The 20768-nt window shown below is 42.4% G+C and overlaps 1 protein-coding gene across 2 annotated transcripts; it reads left to right on the forward strand.

The window, feature by feature from the left end:
* Positions 1 to 746: 746 nt before the first annotated feature.
* On the forward strand, positions 747 to 20340 carry ASB11 (ankyrin repeat and SOCS box containing 11). 2 transcript variants are annotated; one of them, XM_074858741.1, is made up of 8 exons: positions 747 to 782; positions 1501 to 1554; positions 4524 to 4603; positions 7464 to 7571; positions 10386 to 10536; positions 10744 to 10878; positions 11817 to 12008; positions 15048 to 20340. In XM_074858741.1, exons 1-8 carry the CDS (start codon positions 770 to 772, stop codon positions 15170 to 15172), a joined length of 858 nt encoding a protein of 285 aa, XP_074714842.1. In that variant the 5' UTR covers positions 747 to 769; the 3' UTR covers positions 15173 to 20340. The 2 variants fall into 2 exon arrangements, with proteins under 2 accessions (XP_074714842.1, XP_074714841.1); XM_074858740.1 differs by lacking the exon at positions 747 to 782 and having other exon boundaries at positions 1334 to 1554.
* Positions 20341 to 20768: the final 428 nt, after the last annotated feature.

Below are 20768 nucleotides of genomic sequence, written 5' to 3' on the forward strand. Positions count from 1 at the left end.
TTTTCTTCTTTTGGATTCAGAGGTCTTATAGTTTCTACAGGTATATTATATCACTGTGGAAGGAAAGGTATATGTAATATTTATGTAAAGCATTAAGTTATTGGTAAAAATGTAATATCTTGGTTTAACTCAGAATTTTAGAAAAACTGGTTCACTTAAAAAATGAAAAAATATCTTGGGGTGTTTTTTTCAGTCTGTCTGCACGTATTTTATATAACATTCTAGTGCACCTGGGAGTGCAGAGTGCTGAAGACAGCAAGGTACTAAGCCAGCTGTATTGCTACAAAACAAAACAAATTGCATCTAAAATGTCCAGGGAAATAATTTGCTGTAAAATTTCCTTCTGCATATCCACCATCTCCTTGGGATCTCTAAAAGAGGAGAGTCATCCTGCATTTTCCCTTGACAGGTGTGTAAATTGAAGGGTAAGAGAACCTGCGCAAGGAGGGGATTCAAAGAAAGAAATAAATCTCCCTCTGCTGTGCATATAGGAAAATAGGAATCAAGACAAGCCTAAATGAAAAGGAGATGGGGTATTCTACATAGATTCAACTAATTAACATGCAGAAAAAATTACTCTGTTCTCTATGTAAGCCAAGTGCCTTCAGAAAGAAAAAAGAGCAGTTAAAGAAAGAGTGCATCTTCTTCAGTTTCAAGTATTACACCTTTGAATCAATGATGGATAATGTAAAAATATTTCCATTCTTTCAAACCAGTGAGATGCTGTTTGCAAGAGATATGAATGGACACCACTCTTTATCGCTGAGTGATGGAAAATACCAGTATGTTATCATGTGTTTCTGATTACATACGTTCAGTGTATTTTTTTCCTTCCTAGAATAACTTTGACTTCTTAGCCCTGGCTTTGAAAATATGTGGGTTTATTTCAGATTCTTGCATGATAATGATTTTCTTTGATATGCTTGCCTTTGTTCTGTATCTGAGTACCAGCAAGGCCTGTTACCAAGACAGGAAAGACAGAAAAGTATTCTTTTTGCAGTATCTCTGAACAATTTCTGCAACTTTACCTATGTAGCTTTTGTACATGGAACTGCTACATCAAAGAATATATATATAAAATGTGGATGTGTAGGCTTTCAGGTGGTATGGAGAGCATCTATCTGAAAATTTATTCTAATTATGTGGGTTTGGAAAGGATTTTCTGTTGTTTCCTATATGGCGCTGGATGTTCAAACTATCTTATCCTTGGTATTGTTATTTAGTATCAAATAACCCATACCAAATAAAACCAGAATGTATTTTTGGTAACTGAGGAACAGCAGGTTCTGGAGGGTTTAAAATAGATGACATATGATACCAAGAATAGCCCAGTGCAATTTAGCCAACCTGAGAAACTATTTGAAGAGCAAACCAAAATGGAGAGCAGTTCTATACTCCATGCTTTCACTAACATTTATTTTGCCATTTTTGCTTTATTTTGCTTCAAGCTTTTAATTAAGATTTCCTTGGCTTTGCTGACCCATTTCTATATTGTTAAAGGCAACAGAAAAGAGGCTGCCAGGATAGCAGAAGAGATCTATGGAATAGTCCCAGGTAAAGTAAAAATATCGACATTTAAATATGTAGTTACTACATTTGTGTAACCTGAGGATTTAAATAATTGAGTTGCCATGAAATGAGGAATCTGCTGCTAAATGCATGGGTGAATGTTTTAACTTGAAGTGCCTTCCGTTTCTGGGGTCTTTGGAGTGTCAGTATGTGTTGGCATGATTTAGGTGTGCAAAATATGAGACTCCAACAATTACCCAGCTAAAATGAGGACAACATTTGCTCAAGGCACTATGGTAAGTAAAAAAGTTGTTCTTGGAAGCAAGGCATTCTTTAGCAGGGGTTACAGATGGTTTTACTAAATAGCTAGCTTTACTTCCAGAGAATATTTAGGGAAAAATTTTAACATGTTAATTTTCTGAAAGGAGATACTAGGAGGATATAACTAATGACTTTATGAATCCAAGCCAAGAACCTCTGTTTTGTTAAATCAGATGATAAAATGAATACAGCTGAAATTATTCTGAAAAATATATGGAATGGGAATATATTGTATTTAGTAGGCTATTTAGTAGGTTATTTTTAAAATTTTTTTTTCAAAGTGATTTTACTCCTTCACATCACTGCCATGTTAATGAGTAGACATGTATTTGCATGCCCAGTAATTCCACTAATTAAAATTACACAATATTTTAAATTTGCTACTAATGAGGACATATTTTCCTACCTGAAGATTCTGATCAGCATTGTGACATCACAGATTTTTATGTGACTCATTTGTTGGGCATTTACTTCATGATGAATAGTGCCATCATCAACAAGCACATGAATGTGAGCAGAACATGGGTGGTGTGAGATGGCCACCCAAAGCAGAGAGATTAAGATCAGGCCAAGAGAAATACTGCAGCAAAGCATTTTTTACAAAGCCTTTATATATAGGCATGTCTGGATTATTAATTTATTTGTTGTTCTCCAGAATATAATTCCAGTCATTTGTTACTGTCATTTTTTTCCAAGTGCCTTTATGAAATTGTAGTCAGACACATGGCAAACAGCATTTTTTCCTTCATGCAGGTTCTTATCGAAGTGCCTTGAAGTTTAGCAGACCACAACATATTTTTATCTGCAAGTTGCCATTTGCAAAAAGCTATTAAGGATAATCTTACACAACATAAGATCATGTGATGCTGTTGCTGGGGTACTATATTGGATTACAGGTGGAGCCTCACAGCCTTTTTTCTTTGCACTGAAGTAGCGCAGCAGCAGCAGGGCTGCTTAATTTATCTGTAGACATTTAAAAAGACACAGTATTCAGACATGTCATTCACAACTGTGAAGGGACGATGTGCCCCATATGGGAACTATATTTGCCACACTTTTCAGGGAGGTAGGTTGCTGTGGCTAGCATGGAAGTATGTAGCAGCATGTGTTTTCATGGTGAGGCATGTGTGCATGTGTGCATTGTAAATGCATGTGACGTGTGCTTGCACGTGCTATGCTATACACATAAAAGATTAAATAAGGCACTGTAGCTCTGTTGTCTGAGTTACTTCTGAATCTTCCTGCTGTATAAGGTCCCTGGGTTTCGTCACTTGCACTGTCTTCTAACTTTTTGAACTGAGCTTGCCTATTTGAGTCACCAGCATGATGAGGGATGTGGGCTTTTTTTGATGTTTTCAAGAAAATGTTTCTTGGTCCCTACCTGGCTCCTGTTTCCATCATTTTGCTTGGTATATCCTACTTGGTCCTTGGGAGCCTGGTTGTATATTGTGCGACCTGCCTTAGTGTGCATGTTGCCATCTTCATGCCTTAGGAGCCCAGAAACAGCTCCTTAAACAAATGGAAACAAAAGTTAAAACCAAAACCCCATGAGCTGAAGCGCACCCTGGTTCTTGGGCAACAAAAGAATACTCCCTTAGCCAAGGCTGAAACCTCTGCTGTGTCCTTGGCCTGAAGTCCCCAGGGATGTGTCTGTGCCTCTCATTGATTTCTCTCTGCTTTGGGTAATGCCTGAAATGGAGATAAATCACCCTTTCCATTCTCTGGTGTGCGGTGTAGCTGAAAAAATTAAACAGGACAAGGGTTTCAAATACAGTGCTCATGGGGTTGCTGTACAACAGAGCATGAATGCAAACACTGGTATTGCTTCTGTCCTGTGGAACTGTAAATGCAGCTGGCCTTTGGAGAAATACTTACTACACACTGTGTTGCGGTATAGTTATAAATTTTACTATAGGCCAAGTAAATTTGCTCTCCACTTGAGTTGCAGGGATATAACCTGAGCTGACTGACTATGCCTGTAGGTAGTAGCTAGGCTAAGGAATTTTTTTTTCTTGGCACATGAATAGATTAAGATAAGAAAAAGGGCAAACTAGCATACATGAAGGAGTCTGAACAGTTCAACAACTCAAAAGGATTAAGGAAGAAAAGTAAAGCTTCAGGCAGAATGTATTTTTCCATGTCTTTTCTGAAGCCTTCCAGTGAGGAGGAGGATGAAACCTGCTAGTCTGAGCTGGAGGATATTATTTATGAAATTGTCAGTTCAGGAAGAAAAACTGCCAGGGACATGTAAAATTAATTTGATGGACAAATGTCTCCCTGCTATGAGTCTCTTAAAGAAGTGCAAGAGAAGCTGCAATATGATTTGTGACAAAAGCTTGCTAAGAAAGACAGAGGCTGATAGGGTTTTGAATAGGAGAATTGCAGGACTTTGAAGTCCCCGGGTGAATCCCAGCAGCACTAAACTCGTGGTCTTTGCTGAAGCATGTTTTTAGCTGTTTCTAAAAGTTCTGACCAGAAGCTTTTGTTTAAGTCCCTTAGCAAGTGGCCAGCTTTCTCAGGAGTCCTGAGCCCTCAGCTGCTCTGCTGAAATCAGTTTATCAAGCAGTTTCACCGCTGACCCCACACTGATTTCAGTCCCGGTCTGCATTTACACGCATCTGTTTTTTCCCTGCCCTCCCAGGATCTGGATTTGTTGCTTACCTGAATTAACTTCTATGCGTTTGCTGTTTCAGGCAGCTGGGCAGACCGATCCCCTCTTCATGACGCTGCCTTCCAAGGACGCCTCCTGTCTTTGAAAACCTTGATTGCACAGGTAAAAGCCCACAGGTAAAGAAAAGGTTGGGAAGCAGCGTAGTTTCTGTTGAATTGGATCTGTGAGTTGGTGAGCTGGTAATAGACTACAGTAGGGCATAAGAAATGCAGTTGTATAAATAATACATTTGCATGTATGCGTTTGGGCATGTATTAGTTTGCTTAGTTAGGATGCTGGGGACAAGCCCAGGACAAAGACTACTACAGCTTGTAGCTTGCTGTATGATAAACAATGATCCTTGGGCTCTTTCTCAATGAGAAGTCTCATGTAGACTGGTCTTGGGAACAGGGACAATGTATATATCAGCTATTAAAAAAAATCGGTAGAAAGCTGTAAAAGTACATCTTGCTTTACAAAACAGCAAGCATGGTCTTCCTAAAGAAAGAGCTGTCAGCCTTAAACCCTCTGCTCCAAATGAAACCAAGAGTTCAGGCAAGAGGAAGAGAAAAGGAAAGATTATACAAGAAAGGATGAGAAGCTGGATACGAAAGTGAGCAGCCGCCAAGGGACAGGTTATGGTTCTTTGTGTTTTACCAACCATCTTCCTTACCACCGTTGCTTAAACTCAATGCCGTCACCTGGCACGAAGGAGCAACTGTCCCCCACCCCTCCCAATCAAAGACAACTGCAGGGAAATTAATTCCCTGAGTGTAAACTCTGTGACTTGGCCATCAGACTTTTTATATTCAAGGTAAATAATTCTTCTATAGAAAAGGAAGTGATGGAGGTTAGGGATAATAAGGGAAAGGGCTTATTCATTCAGGGCTTTGCTGGTTTTCTGACCCCCTCTATCTCCATTTATGCTGACCTTACACCACCTTGTTAGTGGGGCACCCGGTGTTGTGGTTATACACTAGATGCCCCAGTTATACACTGGTCATGGTTACACACTGGAGAAGCACCTGGTGTGGTTATACATCATTTAGTTAATCTACCCTTTTTCCTTCTCCTGAAGACATTTATTTTTGGGAGTGAAGGATAAGGGTCCTTGGTGATGAAAAGAGATCAAGGCAGCAATGTCTGTAGAGACTGAATTGGAGCTGATTCACCACAGCTTGATAAATGTAGGGATGAAGCTGTTCATGGAGCAGCATAATCATTGCTCATTGCTTCTAATATAGTTACACTACTAGCCTAAAATTAAATATGGAGCTATACTTTAGAGTATATGTGGGGCACTCAGAAGTCTCTGCCGTAGGACCATAGCTTTCAAGAAAGCCAATGAGGCTTCTACTTCCCGGGGATGCCAGGACATAAGGGGACAATGGAGTGCTGGAGTTTTGAAAGAGCTCAGGGACTCACCAATGCCTGTTCTGGCACTGGAAGAAAAGTTTTATTTTTCAGATACATTGAAAAGAGTTTAATAACCATCTGAAAACAAGGTTTAGCATGAGCAGTGTTTGGCAAACGGCTATAGTAAGACCTATAACTCAGTCTCCATTTCGTAAAAATGGATTGCTGGTTTGCTTTTCATTTGCAATGACTGAGTTTCCTTTTAAAAAAATATATATATATGAATAATGATTGAGAATATGATTCTGTGAGAGTGTGATTCTGTGAATAGCTCTCCTTATCAGGACTATTTAGAAGACATTCCTCTTGAAGGAATATGCTGATCATTAAGTCTGAAACATCTACACAATTAGAAAATGGAATAATCTCAACATTTTTTTAAGGTTTTATCTATTCCCTTGGCACTGATGTATGGGAAATTTTTAGTGACAGCCTTTACATTAATAATTCTTTCATGTAACTGAAAAACGGTTGTTTTTCTATCATAGATTGTTTTTCTATCTTAAAGTGGGTACAGTGTTTGCTTTTAATGCTCATTGCATGGGGACTGGTGAGTTTTACAGTGTTACATTGCTCAGAGACTTGTTTCTACCCGTCCAATTTGCTACTGCCTACCAAAAAGTGCATTGCTGCCATCTTGTGATCTCCGTGTTTATAGCACATCAGGTAGAGACAAAAACACAAAACATGTTACAAAACACAAGACATGGAGCGGAAAATGGAGCTGCTTCGAGGCCTGTTCTCACGCATGGTTGTGAAATCTTAATTACCAGGAGATTTAGCTGCATTCTGGGGAAAGCACATATGACAATTGCTTTCTCCTTTGTGAATATGTCTGGTTTCTGTTTGTGCAGGGATAGATGTAAAAACTGTTATTTAGGGAAATACCTGGATAAGGCAGCAGTTCTTTCTTCCGGTGCAAAAGCATTTTGTGGGTGGTCAATAAGAGGAACTGATTTGTGGGTAGGATTTGTCTCATCTGTCTTATGGTTTTGGAGGTACTTACTACTTTTGAGTGAAACACACTAGGCACTCATACACCCCATACAGTCAATGGAGGTATTTTTCAGACAGAATTCATCTGACCTACTAGAAACAGCTGGTTTGCATGGGATGAATCATATCCTAGGGGAACCTGTTTCTCCCCACTGAATGAGCCGTGGGCCCCGGCCGAGCTGCTGATACCTGTGCCAGAGGTGTCCCTGTTCAGGGAGGCGAAGCTCACCAGCTGTAGTCCTTGGTGCTGGACTTAATAGGGAACGTAATGCCACCCTCATAATTAAAGAAACGCTATGTCTTTCCTGCGATTGACTGTGCATTGTAAAGAACTGGAAACAGAAGGTGTAGCTTGTCCTTGCTTTCTCTTTAACCCCATCACCAGCTGCTGTCTTTGGGGATGAGCACCAAAGCACTGAACAGCACTAATCCAACCTTCCCTGGACACACACCCAGCGACATGGCTCTCCCCGGCTGCGGTCCAACTGCCCTTCATGCCTGTGCTGGTCCCCGGGGGAGCCGCGTGGTTTGGGCAGGGCTTTCCCCTCATGCCCCCTGCCGTGCGTTGCAGGGTTTCAACGTGAACCTGGTGACAACAGACCGTGTGTCGGCTCTCCATGAGGCCTGCCTGGGTGGCCACGTTGCCTGTGCGAAGGTGCTGCTGGAGAATGGCGCTCAGGTGAGCCCCGGGGAGGCCGGCGGGGATGCGGGTGGCTGGAGCACGGGTGCTCCCTGCAGCAGCGGGGATGTCGGATGGGCTGCCCGAGCAGCAGGGTCGGGATGCAGACAGACAGGAGCATCTCAGGCAGAAACGGGGAAAAATAAAACAATGCTTTGTTTCTGTGGGTGACAGATTTGCCTTCCCTGGTGGCTGCTTGGGTCACCCCATTACTCTGTTTTGTTTTCCCTCTGTATGTGAAATGTAGTCACGATTGATGGAAAAGGAATGAGAAATGCTAGGTGAAGAAAATGACATCCCTTTTTCTCCCCCCATAACTATCACTGAGATCACCTCTGGTTTTCTGCAGGATGGTTTGGGAGTCTCACATAAGTAAAAATAGATGTGCTTGAAGCAATGCAACATTTTATCTGCTAATAAAATAACATTTTCCTCAGTTGGACCTAAGGTAGAATACATGTTAACAATGGAGATAGAGGGATGGGTGAAATACATAATAATATATTTCGTTCAGCTGGGTTTTCAAGTACAATTTATATGGCAAGAAACTGAGCAACACCAAAACAGGCAATCAAGCTATCCTCTGCAGAAGAAAATGCAATTGTTAGCTCCATAAACTGTGTGCCAAATTTCAATCCCTTAGGAAGATGAAAGGAAAACCCCTTTCTGCTCAGTTTTACTTGATTTTGGTATATTAATGGCATTGCCTTTTTATAACTCAGAGAATCATCTCTATCAGCCTATTCCTGGTATAATATATAGCTCCAATCTTTTTTGGCTTTTGCTTTCCCCCTGCTCTCTGTTCATAAATAAAGTCAACAGGCAGTTGTCTAACTTCTGGGAGAAAAATATGCCATTCTGCTGCTCTTCTTTCTTGCTGTGCTCTTCTTTATTTCCTTTTTTTACCAAACCATTTACTCCGTAATATCTGTCTTACCATTCTTTCCTCTTTTACCAGTTAAACCAAAGCCCAGTGGAGAGGGAAACCAAAGAAGTAATTTTTCTTCTTCACTTATCTCCTTGATTACCCTCACTGGCCCTGTTGTGAAATGATGCTGATAGACCCCCAGTGTCTCCAGCAGCATCAGCCACATCTGCCTGATGAGACTGGGGGGAGGTGGGTGGCAGTGCTGAGCTGCAGGGCTGCAGCATGTAATCTGTCTGAAATACAGATACCCCAAAGGCATATCTATTTCTTTCTTTTTGCTGTTTTAGAAGCTGTGCAGGATGAGGGATAGTTTACCTCAGCAATTAGCAGGAGGGGAGGAAGATCAAGAAAAAGGCTGGGATCTGTAGTGATGATGCTGTTGAAACAGAGTTTTAGTTGGACCCTTGCAATTTCAGGAAGAGCAAGCCACATTTTGGGCTCCAAAATCTAAGCAGATATCCCCCATGCTGTGGTACCCGGTATATCCGCATACCATGCCAAATTGTCCACCTCCTGGCCCTGCCATGATTATTTTCCAGCCAGATCTGTTCCTCCACTGGTTTTCCATGAAGGTGAGCAAGCAGAGGAGGCACCAAGGAGCAGGGGCTGCCTCCACCAGTGTACCTGCCTAACCTGCAAGTGCAGTTTCACGTGGGGGAGCGTGGCCTTGCACTGGCTGCTGCATGCTTGGAGACTGCTGCTGAAGATGGCAAGGACTGAAACACTGGAAATGGCAAGGACTGGCTTGTAATTGCGGGGAAAACACCTTGTGGGAAAAGGAGTTGACTCATACAGCATCATAAACAAGTCAGTAGTTCAAATGAACAAGAACAAATGGTACCTAGGAAGGTATCAACTGCAGACAGTCCACTGCTGAAGTACCCAGAAGAGACCAATAGGTTCTTTTTTAAATGTCAGTCTTTCTCTGCTTTAAAGGCAAGATATCCTGCTAGTTAAATTCTGTGAGTTAAGGTATTTCTAGCCTGGTGCTCTGACCCCTTTGCAATGCAGCTCCTGTGCTTGCACTGGTAGCAAAGTCCTTCTACTTCCCCAGTGACCCAGGACTTCTCTAGCCCCTCCTCTCCCATCTCTTTCCTCTTCTCCCTGATTTGGAAACCACTCAGGTTGCCATGTGCTTGCATAATCCATTGCTCTTCTCCAGTGTGCCACAGAATTAAAGACATGCAGATTTGCTGCATAAATTGCCTCTGAGGGTTTGCTATGTAGTTAAACATAACAGTTACGGTGCTGTGCACGACACAAGCCAGGGACTGTCCTGTCCCAGTGGAGAATGACAGATGGTGGTTCTTGTCAGGTTTTACATCAGAGGTGAAGGAAGGAAATTCTTTCTCTCTTATAAACATGCATAAACATACGTGCATATGAACACAAACTCTTTCAAGCTCCTTTTCTGTTTGGGATTAAGACTATGTTTCCGTGAAAATGTCTTTTGCTGGAAATGTGTTTTCAGGTGAAAGTATTAAACATAAAGTAAATGTTTTCATTTAAAAAGCAAAGCCATTTTCATCTGAGTGTGTTCTGGCTTTGGGTTGGTGCAAACTAGATGGCCATGAAGATACTCAAGTTCTCCACATAAAAAAAATTAAATCTACATTTTCTGAGCAACCCTAGGAGGACCATTCATAGCAGGCAGTGTTGCTGCTTTATGGCACTAGCTATCCGGGAAAGAGGGCAGACCTCAAAGGAGAATGTTATATATGTTGTGCCACAACATATAACTCTGAAAGTGTAAGTTGTTGACAAAATCAATTCTGAAATTAAACAAGACAAGCATCTTTTTCTGGTGCATTTCTGTTGTGCATGAGGCACGCTGCAAGGGCGTTCCTCTTAAATTGGATTATCCTGAGCATGTCTTGCTGTTCCAGGTCAACGCTGTCACCATTGATGGGATCACTCCTCTGTTTAATGCCTGCTGCAGTGGCAGTGTGGCCTGTGTCAACATGCTACTCGAATTCGGAGCCAAGCCACAGCTCGGCAACCACCTTGCATCGCCCATTCACGAAGCGGTCAAGAGAGGTAACGTTCAGGCAGTGAGTGAAGCTAACAATAACTAAGTGAGGAATACATCTTTTATTGATGTTAAAATATTCTTCCATAAAAAACTTGTCTGTACTGGTATGGATAAATAGGCTTGGCTTATTCCCAGCTCTTGGGGCTTATTGGTTGTATCTGGGTGTATTCTGCTCTACAGCACTTCAGTGATGGCTCTTCTTCTCTCCACAGGTCACAGGGAGTGCATGGAGATCCTTCTGGCCCATGAGGTTGACATTGACCAAGAAGACCTGCAGCACGGGACCCCGCTCTATGTGGCTTGCACGTACCAGAGGACAGACTGTGTCAAGAAGCTTTTGGAACTAGGTATACCTGGAAAAGGGGCCGGGGTAGAGCTACGGTGATGTGAGCCAGCACTGCTGGTCTCTCCAGGCTGCCACTCCACTGCAAACATCACTGGTTATTTTCACAAGAGGTGTTTGAGCAGCCCAAGTCTGTGAGACTTGTTTGAGGCTATTAAAAATTTCACTTGCATTGATGAAGAATTTATGATTTCCTCAGTAAAAAAAGCCCTAATTACAGAGACGTCCCTGAGACTGTCTGAATGTGAAAATAAAATACTTTTAGTTTTCTAGAATGATGATAGGAAGCACAGACAATGCTGGCTAGTATTAGTGACCAAAATCAACTCTTGATCATGATAAACTGCCTTGCTAAACATTAACTTCACCTACATCTCAGTGGATGATGAAGACGGCAGTAAAGCTGCTTGAAAGAATAATCACTACAGGTCCAAGCACAGCCTATGAGCTAGCATAAATTTTTGCTGTCAGTGTACATTAGCTGACTTACACCTGCTCGAAATGTGGCCCTGCTGTGCCTGGTGAGCTTAGGGCAAGCATTTCGCTTGCTGTGCTCCTGGAGTTATTACAATGAGATACCTAAAGGTGTTTGTTTTTTTTTTTTTTTCCCTCAGCAATTAAATTAACATAATCTATGTTAGATTTTATGTTATTAACAAATTTACAGAGCATATGGTAGTCTTTGAATATCTATTGGGTTGAAGGTCAAAGTGCTCAGTTCTGTCCATTGCAGACAGGGTTCAATAGCTCAGAGGACTTTTACACAGCAGGTATTTGACCTGCTGAGTTTTGCACTGCTGTTATTGAGAGAAATGAGGGAGGCCTGTGTGCCATCCAACCCCTTCATTTATTGAGGCTACTGTTGGAAACCAGCCCATCTGATGTGGGTTTGGACAGTTTTTCTGCCTCCCAGATCTAACCATGCACTCTTGTTCGCTCAAGGAGCCAATGTTAACATGGGGAAGCGATTAGACACCCCCCTCCATGCAGCAGCAAGGAAATCCAGCATGGAGGTAGTCATCTTGCTGACAGACTATGGTGCTAACCCGAAATGCAGAAATGCTGAACTCAAATGTGCCCTGGATCTTGCAGTACCCAACAGCAAAGTGGAGCAGGTGCTTCTGCTTCGGGAAGGTAATGATTTCCTTTCTTCTCTTTTTTAGGTAGAAGAGTATTTATTTCCTTTACCTAACTACATTTTCTTAACTGCTTTTATAAGTAATGGTCTATATAAGTTCTCTTATCTTCTCTACCAATTTCAAACCTGCAGCACATGACACAGAAATGAGTAAGAGATCTCTGTTTTGCTGCTAGATCTGCCACCAAGTGTTAGGGTTTCAGTGGCTAAACTGGTCAGTTATTCTGTGCTTTCTTTTCCTGTCTACTGAAGGATTTTTAATCCAAGGATTAAAAACTGTTATGAGAGTTTATTGACAGATAATATTTTATTACCACCTCCTTATGTTCAACCTAGCACCGAGGCTCAATGTCCTGCTTCCCGCAGAAAAAGCGACATGAGTGTGTGTGTTCTCGGTCTCCAGGAGAAAGCAGAGCTATTTGCCAGGTGGCTATTCAGCTTCACAGCACGCAGGTCTTCCATGTGGTTCATGGGGCTGCAATCCCAGCACAAACCAGCAATGCCCTTTGCAGCTTACTTTCAGCCTTCCTACAATTAATTATGTTTCCCATCTACTGAAAGAAACTCCTGAGCAGAAATTAATCTAGATCCTCTTGTGCCATTTCCACCTGCACTACTTACAGCCAGAACTTCATCCATCCAATGGCAATATCCCTGGGATATGGACTTGCTGAATTAGGTCCCCCCCCACCTCTAACCTCAGTGTTTCCCAGCTCACTGGTATCTCGTTAGTTGGTGTATGCCTTCCCAGGGCTTTGCTGACGCGGGGGGTGAATGGTGCTCCCCCATGCAGGCAGCCTGCCACCTTCCTGAGCCTGCTCTCTCCCCACCACGGAGCAAAGCACAATGTGCATGGAGAGCCTGCTTCCAGCTGCAGAATAGCTCTTGGATGGTAAATTGATATTGTCAATGTTGTGCACAGGCTTTGTGCTGGCTCTCCGCACACAGGTGGGTTTTATGGAGGAAATGAAACATTGGCTTAATAGCCTTCTGTCCTACTCCCTTTCTCCATGGATTTTCATGCAGACCTTTAATCTGTCATGTCTAAAACCTTCTGGGAGGACTTCTGCTTGAATGATTCTCACCTCTTGTGACTTCTGTCCCCATATCTGAGATGTTCAGGGCTCAGCAATGGCAGGCTGCATGAGCAGAGGCAGTGCTTGTGGTTGTCCTGCTCCAGTTGCCCTGTGTGAATGAGAGTTTGTGAAGCTAAAGAAATATCCCAATACTAATAATTTTCTCTTCCTGAACTTTGTTTTTGATTTCCACTTTCAGCTGGTCACCCTCTTCTCCCTTACAGTCAAAGGAACTATAAGGGCATTTCAGCTCCTGCTGACTCTTCATTTTTCAGAAATGAAATTTCCTCAGTTTCCTCACCTATCCTTTCAGTCCTGCTTTCAGATATTTTGCTGTTATCTAACATCTGCAACTGCCCTTTCCCCCTACTTCTGTGTTTTCTGAGGTCCTTCTGTTTGAAATAAGCACCCTAGGTTGAAGAGTTGTCTTTCTACCTCCTGACGTTTCTGCTGGGGTTACTTAAGTGGCTCCCTTTAATTGCTCCTCTTCCTAGCTATTAAGTGATGTGAGATACAAAATGTTTCTGTTTTCCTAACTGCTTTGGGAGATGGAGCTTCTTTCTTCACTTCCAGTGACAGTAGTACAAGTGCTCTTTTCTATATATCCCATATTTTTCTATTAATTTCTTCTCAGAGGGGGCATTATCAGCCTGTTTAAACTCCTATATTTTACTGTAGTAAAAGCACAGATTATGAAGCTTACCTGGAAAATATAAAGACAGGCTTTTAAGCACACACCTCTCTCTAGTCTGGCGTTGCTTGCCAAACACTGCTGTGATCAGTACTGTTTGGTCAAAAACTGAAGGGGCAGGGCTGAGACAGGGCTTGAAAACTGAGTACCTCTGAGCGGGCGTGAAGGTTCAACCTGGAGCAGCTCCAGCAAGGGGAAAGCAAAGGGGAGGGAGGTAGGGACATGTTCACTAGCAAGCTGCATTTGCACATGCAAGCATGCGGCTGCAGAAGCAACGGAGACTCATTTCCAGGGGGTTTGTGCCTGGTGTGACCCTCAGCTGACCTGCGGTGGGGTGGGCTGGCAGCACCTGTCTGGCCACCCCATGGGGAAGCCACCAGGGCAGCACTGCTGAATGCAGTACCGTGCAAGCCACTGCCCGAGCCAGCCTCACCGTCATCCCAGTGAGTCCTCAGACAGATTCCCTACCCTGGACTCTCCAATGTTTAACAAGAGTTTGCAGCAACCTTCACCCCAAGGCAAGGGGAGGGGAAAAAAGCTTCTCATTTTTATTATTTTTTTATTCTTATTTTTAAATTTTTTTTTTTACCATTGGTGCCTTTTTGCACAAAACTTTTGGAGACTTTCTATCTTCGTGATGTTTTCCTTTCAGTCAGACTTAATTAAAATTGGATGACACATTAAGAAATTATTTTGAGGAGCACTGATAGACTGACTGACATGCATAAATACTCAGAGACAGTAAAAAAGGCTAAATTGCAGTCAGTACTTGTGCAAGTATCTGCTGAGACACCAGCAGTTGGAAGAAAGATTTTCTGTAAATTTGAACAACTAACTGTATTTGCCATATCTACCCACTTATGGCTGGTCTACACTGAGAACCCCTGCAGCTCCCTGTAATCCCTCTTGTTTTTATCCTCACAATACTGCTGGGAGTTGTCTTATATCCTGAGCAAGGCATATGCATCCTGGTGCTCTCTCTCCAGTGCAGATACCTTTATGGTATTTTAAGTATTTGCTCAAGAAAAGATGTAGAAAAGCCTAGCCGTGCATGCAGAAAAAGGTTTTTAGTGCTCATAGTTTTCAAATCACTGAACCAACTTTGACAACATAAATATGAACAATAATGTATTTAGCTCTCCCTGACTTCAGCAAGTCACTGTGTAGTGCTTCATTGGATTTGCAAATCTTGCTGGTGTTTGTTGTTTTCTGACTTATACTGGTGGTGGGGTTGGGGGTGCCTGTTCTTGCCTTTTTTTTTTCCCCAGGTCCTGCCAGCCTTGCCCAGCTGTGCCGGTTGTGTATCAGAAAGCATCTGGGTCGGTCATGCCTATATGCAATCCACAAGCTGCACCTTCCTGAGCCACTTGAGAACTTTCTCCTTTATCGATAAGTCTATGACTATCTTTATGCTGGAAAAGAAAGAGGAACAAATGATTGTTTACTCCAAAATTATTATATCAAAGAAAAAAATCAAAGACATCATTTACTGTCTACTGTGGATAACAAACATTAGCTGCTATGTGATAGTGAAAATCGAAACCAGCTTTTCACAGTGAATGATATTATGGATACAGTTCCTTCACAGTCTATTGCCACATCCACTTACACCAGCCTGAGAAGTTGTAGTACACGAATAGCTCACTTGACATGTTTGTAGATGCACATGCACACATTCACCCACCCACCCACAGAGATTTCCCCTGCATTTAGTGTTATATTTATTCATGTAGTATCTGTGTAGCTTTCCCTCTTGTCTATCCAGTCTCACTGTCAAAATCAATGTAGTGGCTGCTATTTTTCCACTAGTGTGAGAATGAAAGCCTTCAGTGCCCCGCATCAGCTGTATATAATATATTGCACATCTTTTGTCAGCTTTGACTTCGCATCCTGCCATCTCTTTCCTATAGTCTGGTGGAGTTGTAGCAACTTCCAGCAGGCTCTGGCTGTCCAGCCACTGTATGTCCCCTTGCCCTGAACCCAGATGCCCTTAATGCTAGCACATCTTGTCCTCTGAAGTGCAAGTGATGTTACCAAAGCAGGTGCAGGGGTTTGGCCCAAGCCCACAAAAATGTGTGAAAGTCTTAAAAAAACATTCATCTGTTCTGAAAAAAATCTCTCCTAAGCTATATCACTGTGTTCATTACGTCAATAATTTTTCTTAGCTTAATTCCAGGACAGAACTGCAAATGTTTTCATAGGTACAGTAGGCCAGCTTTCAGTGTTTGTCCCTTGCAAGGTTTAAAGAAAAGCAAAGGAATGAGTTGCTGCTCTTTGGGCTTTGCATGCTTTGACATTTCTCATAAGTCCTCAGACTGTAGAGCAGGAGAGAAACAGGGCCCCTAAGTATGAGTGTGCATCACCCAGATGTTCTCTTGTTGGATATTGCTTATAGGGGGAGAAGTTTACAGGCTTGTCTGCTCCCTTGTCCCCTACTAGAGGCTTTCATTCCCCCCCTGGAGAAGGGATTTTTAGAGTGTTGTGACTGCCCACTGTGGTATTAATTTAAATATCATCAGAGTTAGTAGCCTGGACACAGCAGAGCTAAAAATGTTCACCTCTTTGAGCTGAGAAATGTGGGATCCAGTGACTGGTGCAATGCCTGCATGGATCTGTAAAGATTTGTTTATTTTTCCTGTGGAGGTTGTTCTGAGGTAAGAAATGTTTCTTCAGACCTGAGTTTTGGTAAATGTCTGCCATGAGACAAATGGTAAGTAGAGTTAAAAGGAGAGTCTGTCTCCACTTAGCTCGACTTCACAGGTCCAAGAGGCTGATGACTCATTTTCAAGCTGTGAGATGTAGTGATTTCATTATGAGCTATGCACGCTGGTACCAATTTTCACTGCCCATACATCTTAAGTCAGGGGGAATTGGCCTGCTGGAGCCTGAATCCGGGGCTGCCTTCCAGCAGCCTTTGAGCTCCTGTCCCTGCTCCAGCAGCAGCAGCCTCTCTGGTTCGATGCTAATCCCGTAATTTCACCATGACAGTTTCCCTCTCTGAGACATAGGTCTAATATTTCCCGTACTTTCTTATGATTAATTCAGCACCAGTATGATAAATTGTGCTCCCAGCAGTTCATGAGACTGGACCTGCAATGTTAGAGCCAAAAATTAATGTAGTTTTCAGCCTGTGTTTGCACATATTGAATGCTATCTGACGGCAAGAGCTATTGCCCATAAAGTTGTCAGTGACACGAGTGACCTTGTATAGTACAGTATATAATGAATCTCAGAGATTTCAACTCTAAATTCTCAAGAGCCTCTGAAAATCAAATACTATCAAGAAAGAAATGTCTATATTAATCTGATGTCAGCAGATCTCTCTGTCTTATCTTTACTGCCAGCTCACCTGCTCTGTTTATAAGGTGGCAGTCAGAATGCCATCTGCTATCTAAATAGAGACGGAGCCTCAGCTGTGTGGGTTGTCAGATCTGCATTGCAATCAGGGGGCTAGGACAATTTATGGGATCTATTTCACAATATGTAATACTGAATTGATTTTCTACTGCGATCATCAATGAAAGCACTATTTCACCTGCATAAGAATTTAAATTGAAAAAATGTATCTCCATTGAGGAAATACAAAGTCTATTCAGCCTCTCAGAAAGGTTTATGTTAAGAAGCAGCAGAAGCTGCCCTATATTTATTGCTGATATTAGCTTCCCATCAAAAAATCACCTCCCCTTTGCTTCCTCCTGGAGCCATCATTCTTCCTGAAATTCTGTATATCAGAGAGTCTGGAGGGAACAGAGCCTTAATAAATCAGAAGAGAAGCTCAGAAGTCCTGATGTTAAGAAATTTCATTAGAAACTTTACCTAGACTTTCTTGCTCTTACCTCAAAAGATTGTTACCCATTTAATTCTCATTGACTGTGGTTTGTGTTGTAACAATGCGTGGAGATACTACTGAGGAAATAGCTGGAGGAGGTATTTCATTTTTTTTCAAATAAGCCATCTCATGTGACAATAGGGAAAGACTGGGACAATTTGCTAGGAGACTACTGACTCTTATTGGTGATTTTTCAGAATGAGTTTGAAAAACATCAGGTGTGGATACAGCTGTTTTTCCCCAGGCAGGAGAACGGCTGTCTCACAAGGTCTCTTTCCTTCAAAACAGGTGGTGTCTTCTCTGTCATTCTATAATCAGTGACAGAAACCAGTTATTTGGGTAAAATATGGTTTTTCTGGGAACACAAACATTTTTCTGTGCTGCAATGTCAACTGCGATACCACATCTCTATGACTTTACCCCCAACAACTGCCAGTACTATCTGCTTTGGTGAAAAGTGCTGCATATCTCAACAGAACTGATTACACAATAGGCTGGCTATTGGAAAAGTTTTTCTGAATCACAAACGCTTACTGATTCTGAGTAGACACTAACTTTCAGCGTAAAGCATGAGCTTGGGCTATGGATGCTTGCTAGCTGAAAAGTCCCTGCTCCTTAGTGTATTTTGCAGGAGTGGTTTAAATACGTTACTGATGTGCAATATAAACCTGAAAGACTTCCTTTTATTGTTCTCAACCTGTTGGGCCATTTTCAGTTTTCATATCCATCTGTTATGAGAGATCCAGTGCAAACTCAGAAATGCCAGTGATGAGGACCTCACAGATCTCAACCTAATCAGATGTTGACTTCAAGCCATCATTCATTCTTCAGTGTATGTGTGTCATTGCTGGTGATCCAAAGCAAACCAAAATTAAATGGGCTTTGTATCAGCCCTGTCTTTATATTTTAAAAAAGGACTCTTTATATCAATGTTCTTTCTACCAGTAGGATTTCTGTGTCTCCAAGCATCTTTGCAATCCTTTTTATTTTCTTCCCACTGTATCTTTTCTCACACCACTAAACTCTTGTTCATAATCATGTCTTTCCTGATCAACTTTCTCCTGGATTTACATATTTCTCCTCTGTCACTAAGGAAATGATTTTTAGTTTCCTCCTTGAGAAATCTGACTCTTCAACAGCAGGCATCTTAGTGAGGATCAGCCTGTCTCCTTGTTGGATGTGTTATTTCCCTCGCTCACCAGGCTGCTGTGTTGGGTTCCCCCCCTCCAAACCTGCACATCTCAACCCTCCCTAGCCCCAGGGGAGGGCATAGGTATTCAAAGAGCCATCACCCCTGTGGCACATGTCCTGCTCATGGCCTTCTCAGCTGGCACATCCTTGCAGGAGCAGGACTCTACTAGCCACTGTGTTCGTGCAGAACTGGAGCAAGTCATTTTGCTGTGCCGGGTGCTGCCTGGGCTATCTCCAGGCACAGCACCTCCACTTGCTGGCCAGCTGGCTGCACATAGCTGTTTTCCTCTGTGTCTGACCACAGCAGGAGACATGCCACTGTTCACAGTTTGCACTAATTTGTAAAGACAGTTGTGGCGATGCTCTTCTTGCTCCCCCCTTGTTGCTATCCCAGCACCCTGACCCAAAACCTGGTTCCACAGGTTTTCTTGTAGCTTGAGAGCACTTTTTCCCAGAGTCCTGTCTGCAATCAGTCTGGCTAATGGGCCATCTCATCATGGACATACAGTAGTGAAAATGAATAGACTAACACATTTTGAAAGGGTTTCATGAACAATGTTTCTCACGGTAGGTGGGAAAAGAGAAGTTACATTCTAATTTGGCACCTAAAAGATCTCTGTTTTGATCTCCTGACCAACCTGTTGGGCTCAAGGTGACCTCTGTCTTCTACAGTGCAACTCTGTTATTGGCATTTAATAACCCTCCATCCTCTCTAGGACTCAACTTTTCATAAAAGATGTGCTAGTTCCTGTTTTTCTGTCTGTCTGTCTGAATCTCCCATTCACAGAGTGAAATCAAAAAGGGGTGAAAATGCTAAGCTGCTGAAACTTGTGGTCATACTGTAGGAGGTGAAACTGCCCACATCTGCCTTGAGGTGCTGGCATCCCACCCTCCCAGGCAGATGCAGGTTCTGAGGGAGGCTGTCTATCCATCCACCTATGTGCTTCCTCTTCTTGTGATGGGCCATGCCCGTGACAATTTGGACAGCAGGACAGGGTGCTCACGTCCTCCAGACTCTGTCTTCCCCCAGGGAACTTGAGCCTGGTCAACATCCACCTCATGGTATTTAGATTTCTTCTAGCAACTCATGTTGTGCTGCCCCTGTGCAAACCCTTGTGAAGGAGATCAGCGCCCCCTCTGTACCACTCTCCTCCGCTTGCTGTCTACTCTGCAGGGCAGGAGGCGCAGGGGCTGCCCGACACCTTGCTGTCCCAAACCTGACCTCTGTCTCCTGCAGCGCAACTCTGCTATTGACATTTAACAACCCTCCAGTCCTTATTGGATTGAAATTACTGGTGGTGTGTCACAGCAGGGCGTTAGGGCAAGTCTGATAATAATGTAAATGAAACACATTCACTAACTCTTAGTTGAAAAATCTGGCTGACCTATATGCTGGGCTGACAGTTCATGATGCCTTTGTGTATTTTTTTCAGAAATTAACTTTTTCTATATGCCAATTGCTCCTCATTGTGATTTTTTTTTAATGTTCTGCAAGAGATGTATAATACGTTAATGCCAAATACAGATTATTCCACACAGACCTTCTATCTAATTTGATTGCTATTTCTTGAAAATTCCTTTATCCTTAGATTTTATACCGTTTGTAGAAACTCATGATGCACATTGCAAGCAAACAGAAAACTACATCAGGTTTGGAATTGAAAAATCTTCAATAAAAGGTACCAGGAATTGTGGAAGAAAGCATAATTTACATATTCAGTTGAGAATAACATCTAGAAGGGGGGAGAGATGAATCAGCAGACCATGTCATTTTAGCATTTTGTTTAACAAGTCAGGCAAAGCAACACACTAATCAGCAAACCATTGCAACTAATATATGTACTTACGTGCAATGGATAAAGTTTCACGCGTGTGAAAGATTTTGAACTATTTTTTCAGTTAATTAAACTTGTATATCCAGAACTTTCATTCACAGCAATCAGCAAAACTATTGCAAATGCCAAAACCC

Source organism: Strix uralensis, chromosome 2 (assembly GCF_047716275.1).
Source record: "Strix uralensis isolate ZFMK-TIS-50842 chromosome 2, bStrUra1, whole genome shotgun sequence".
NCBI classification, from domain to species: domain Eukaryota; kingdom Metazoa; phylum Chordata; class Aves; order Strigiformes; family Strigidae; genus Strix; species Strix uralensis.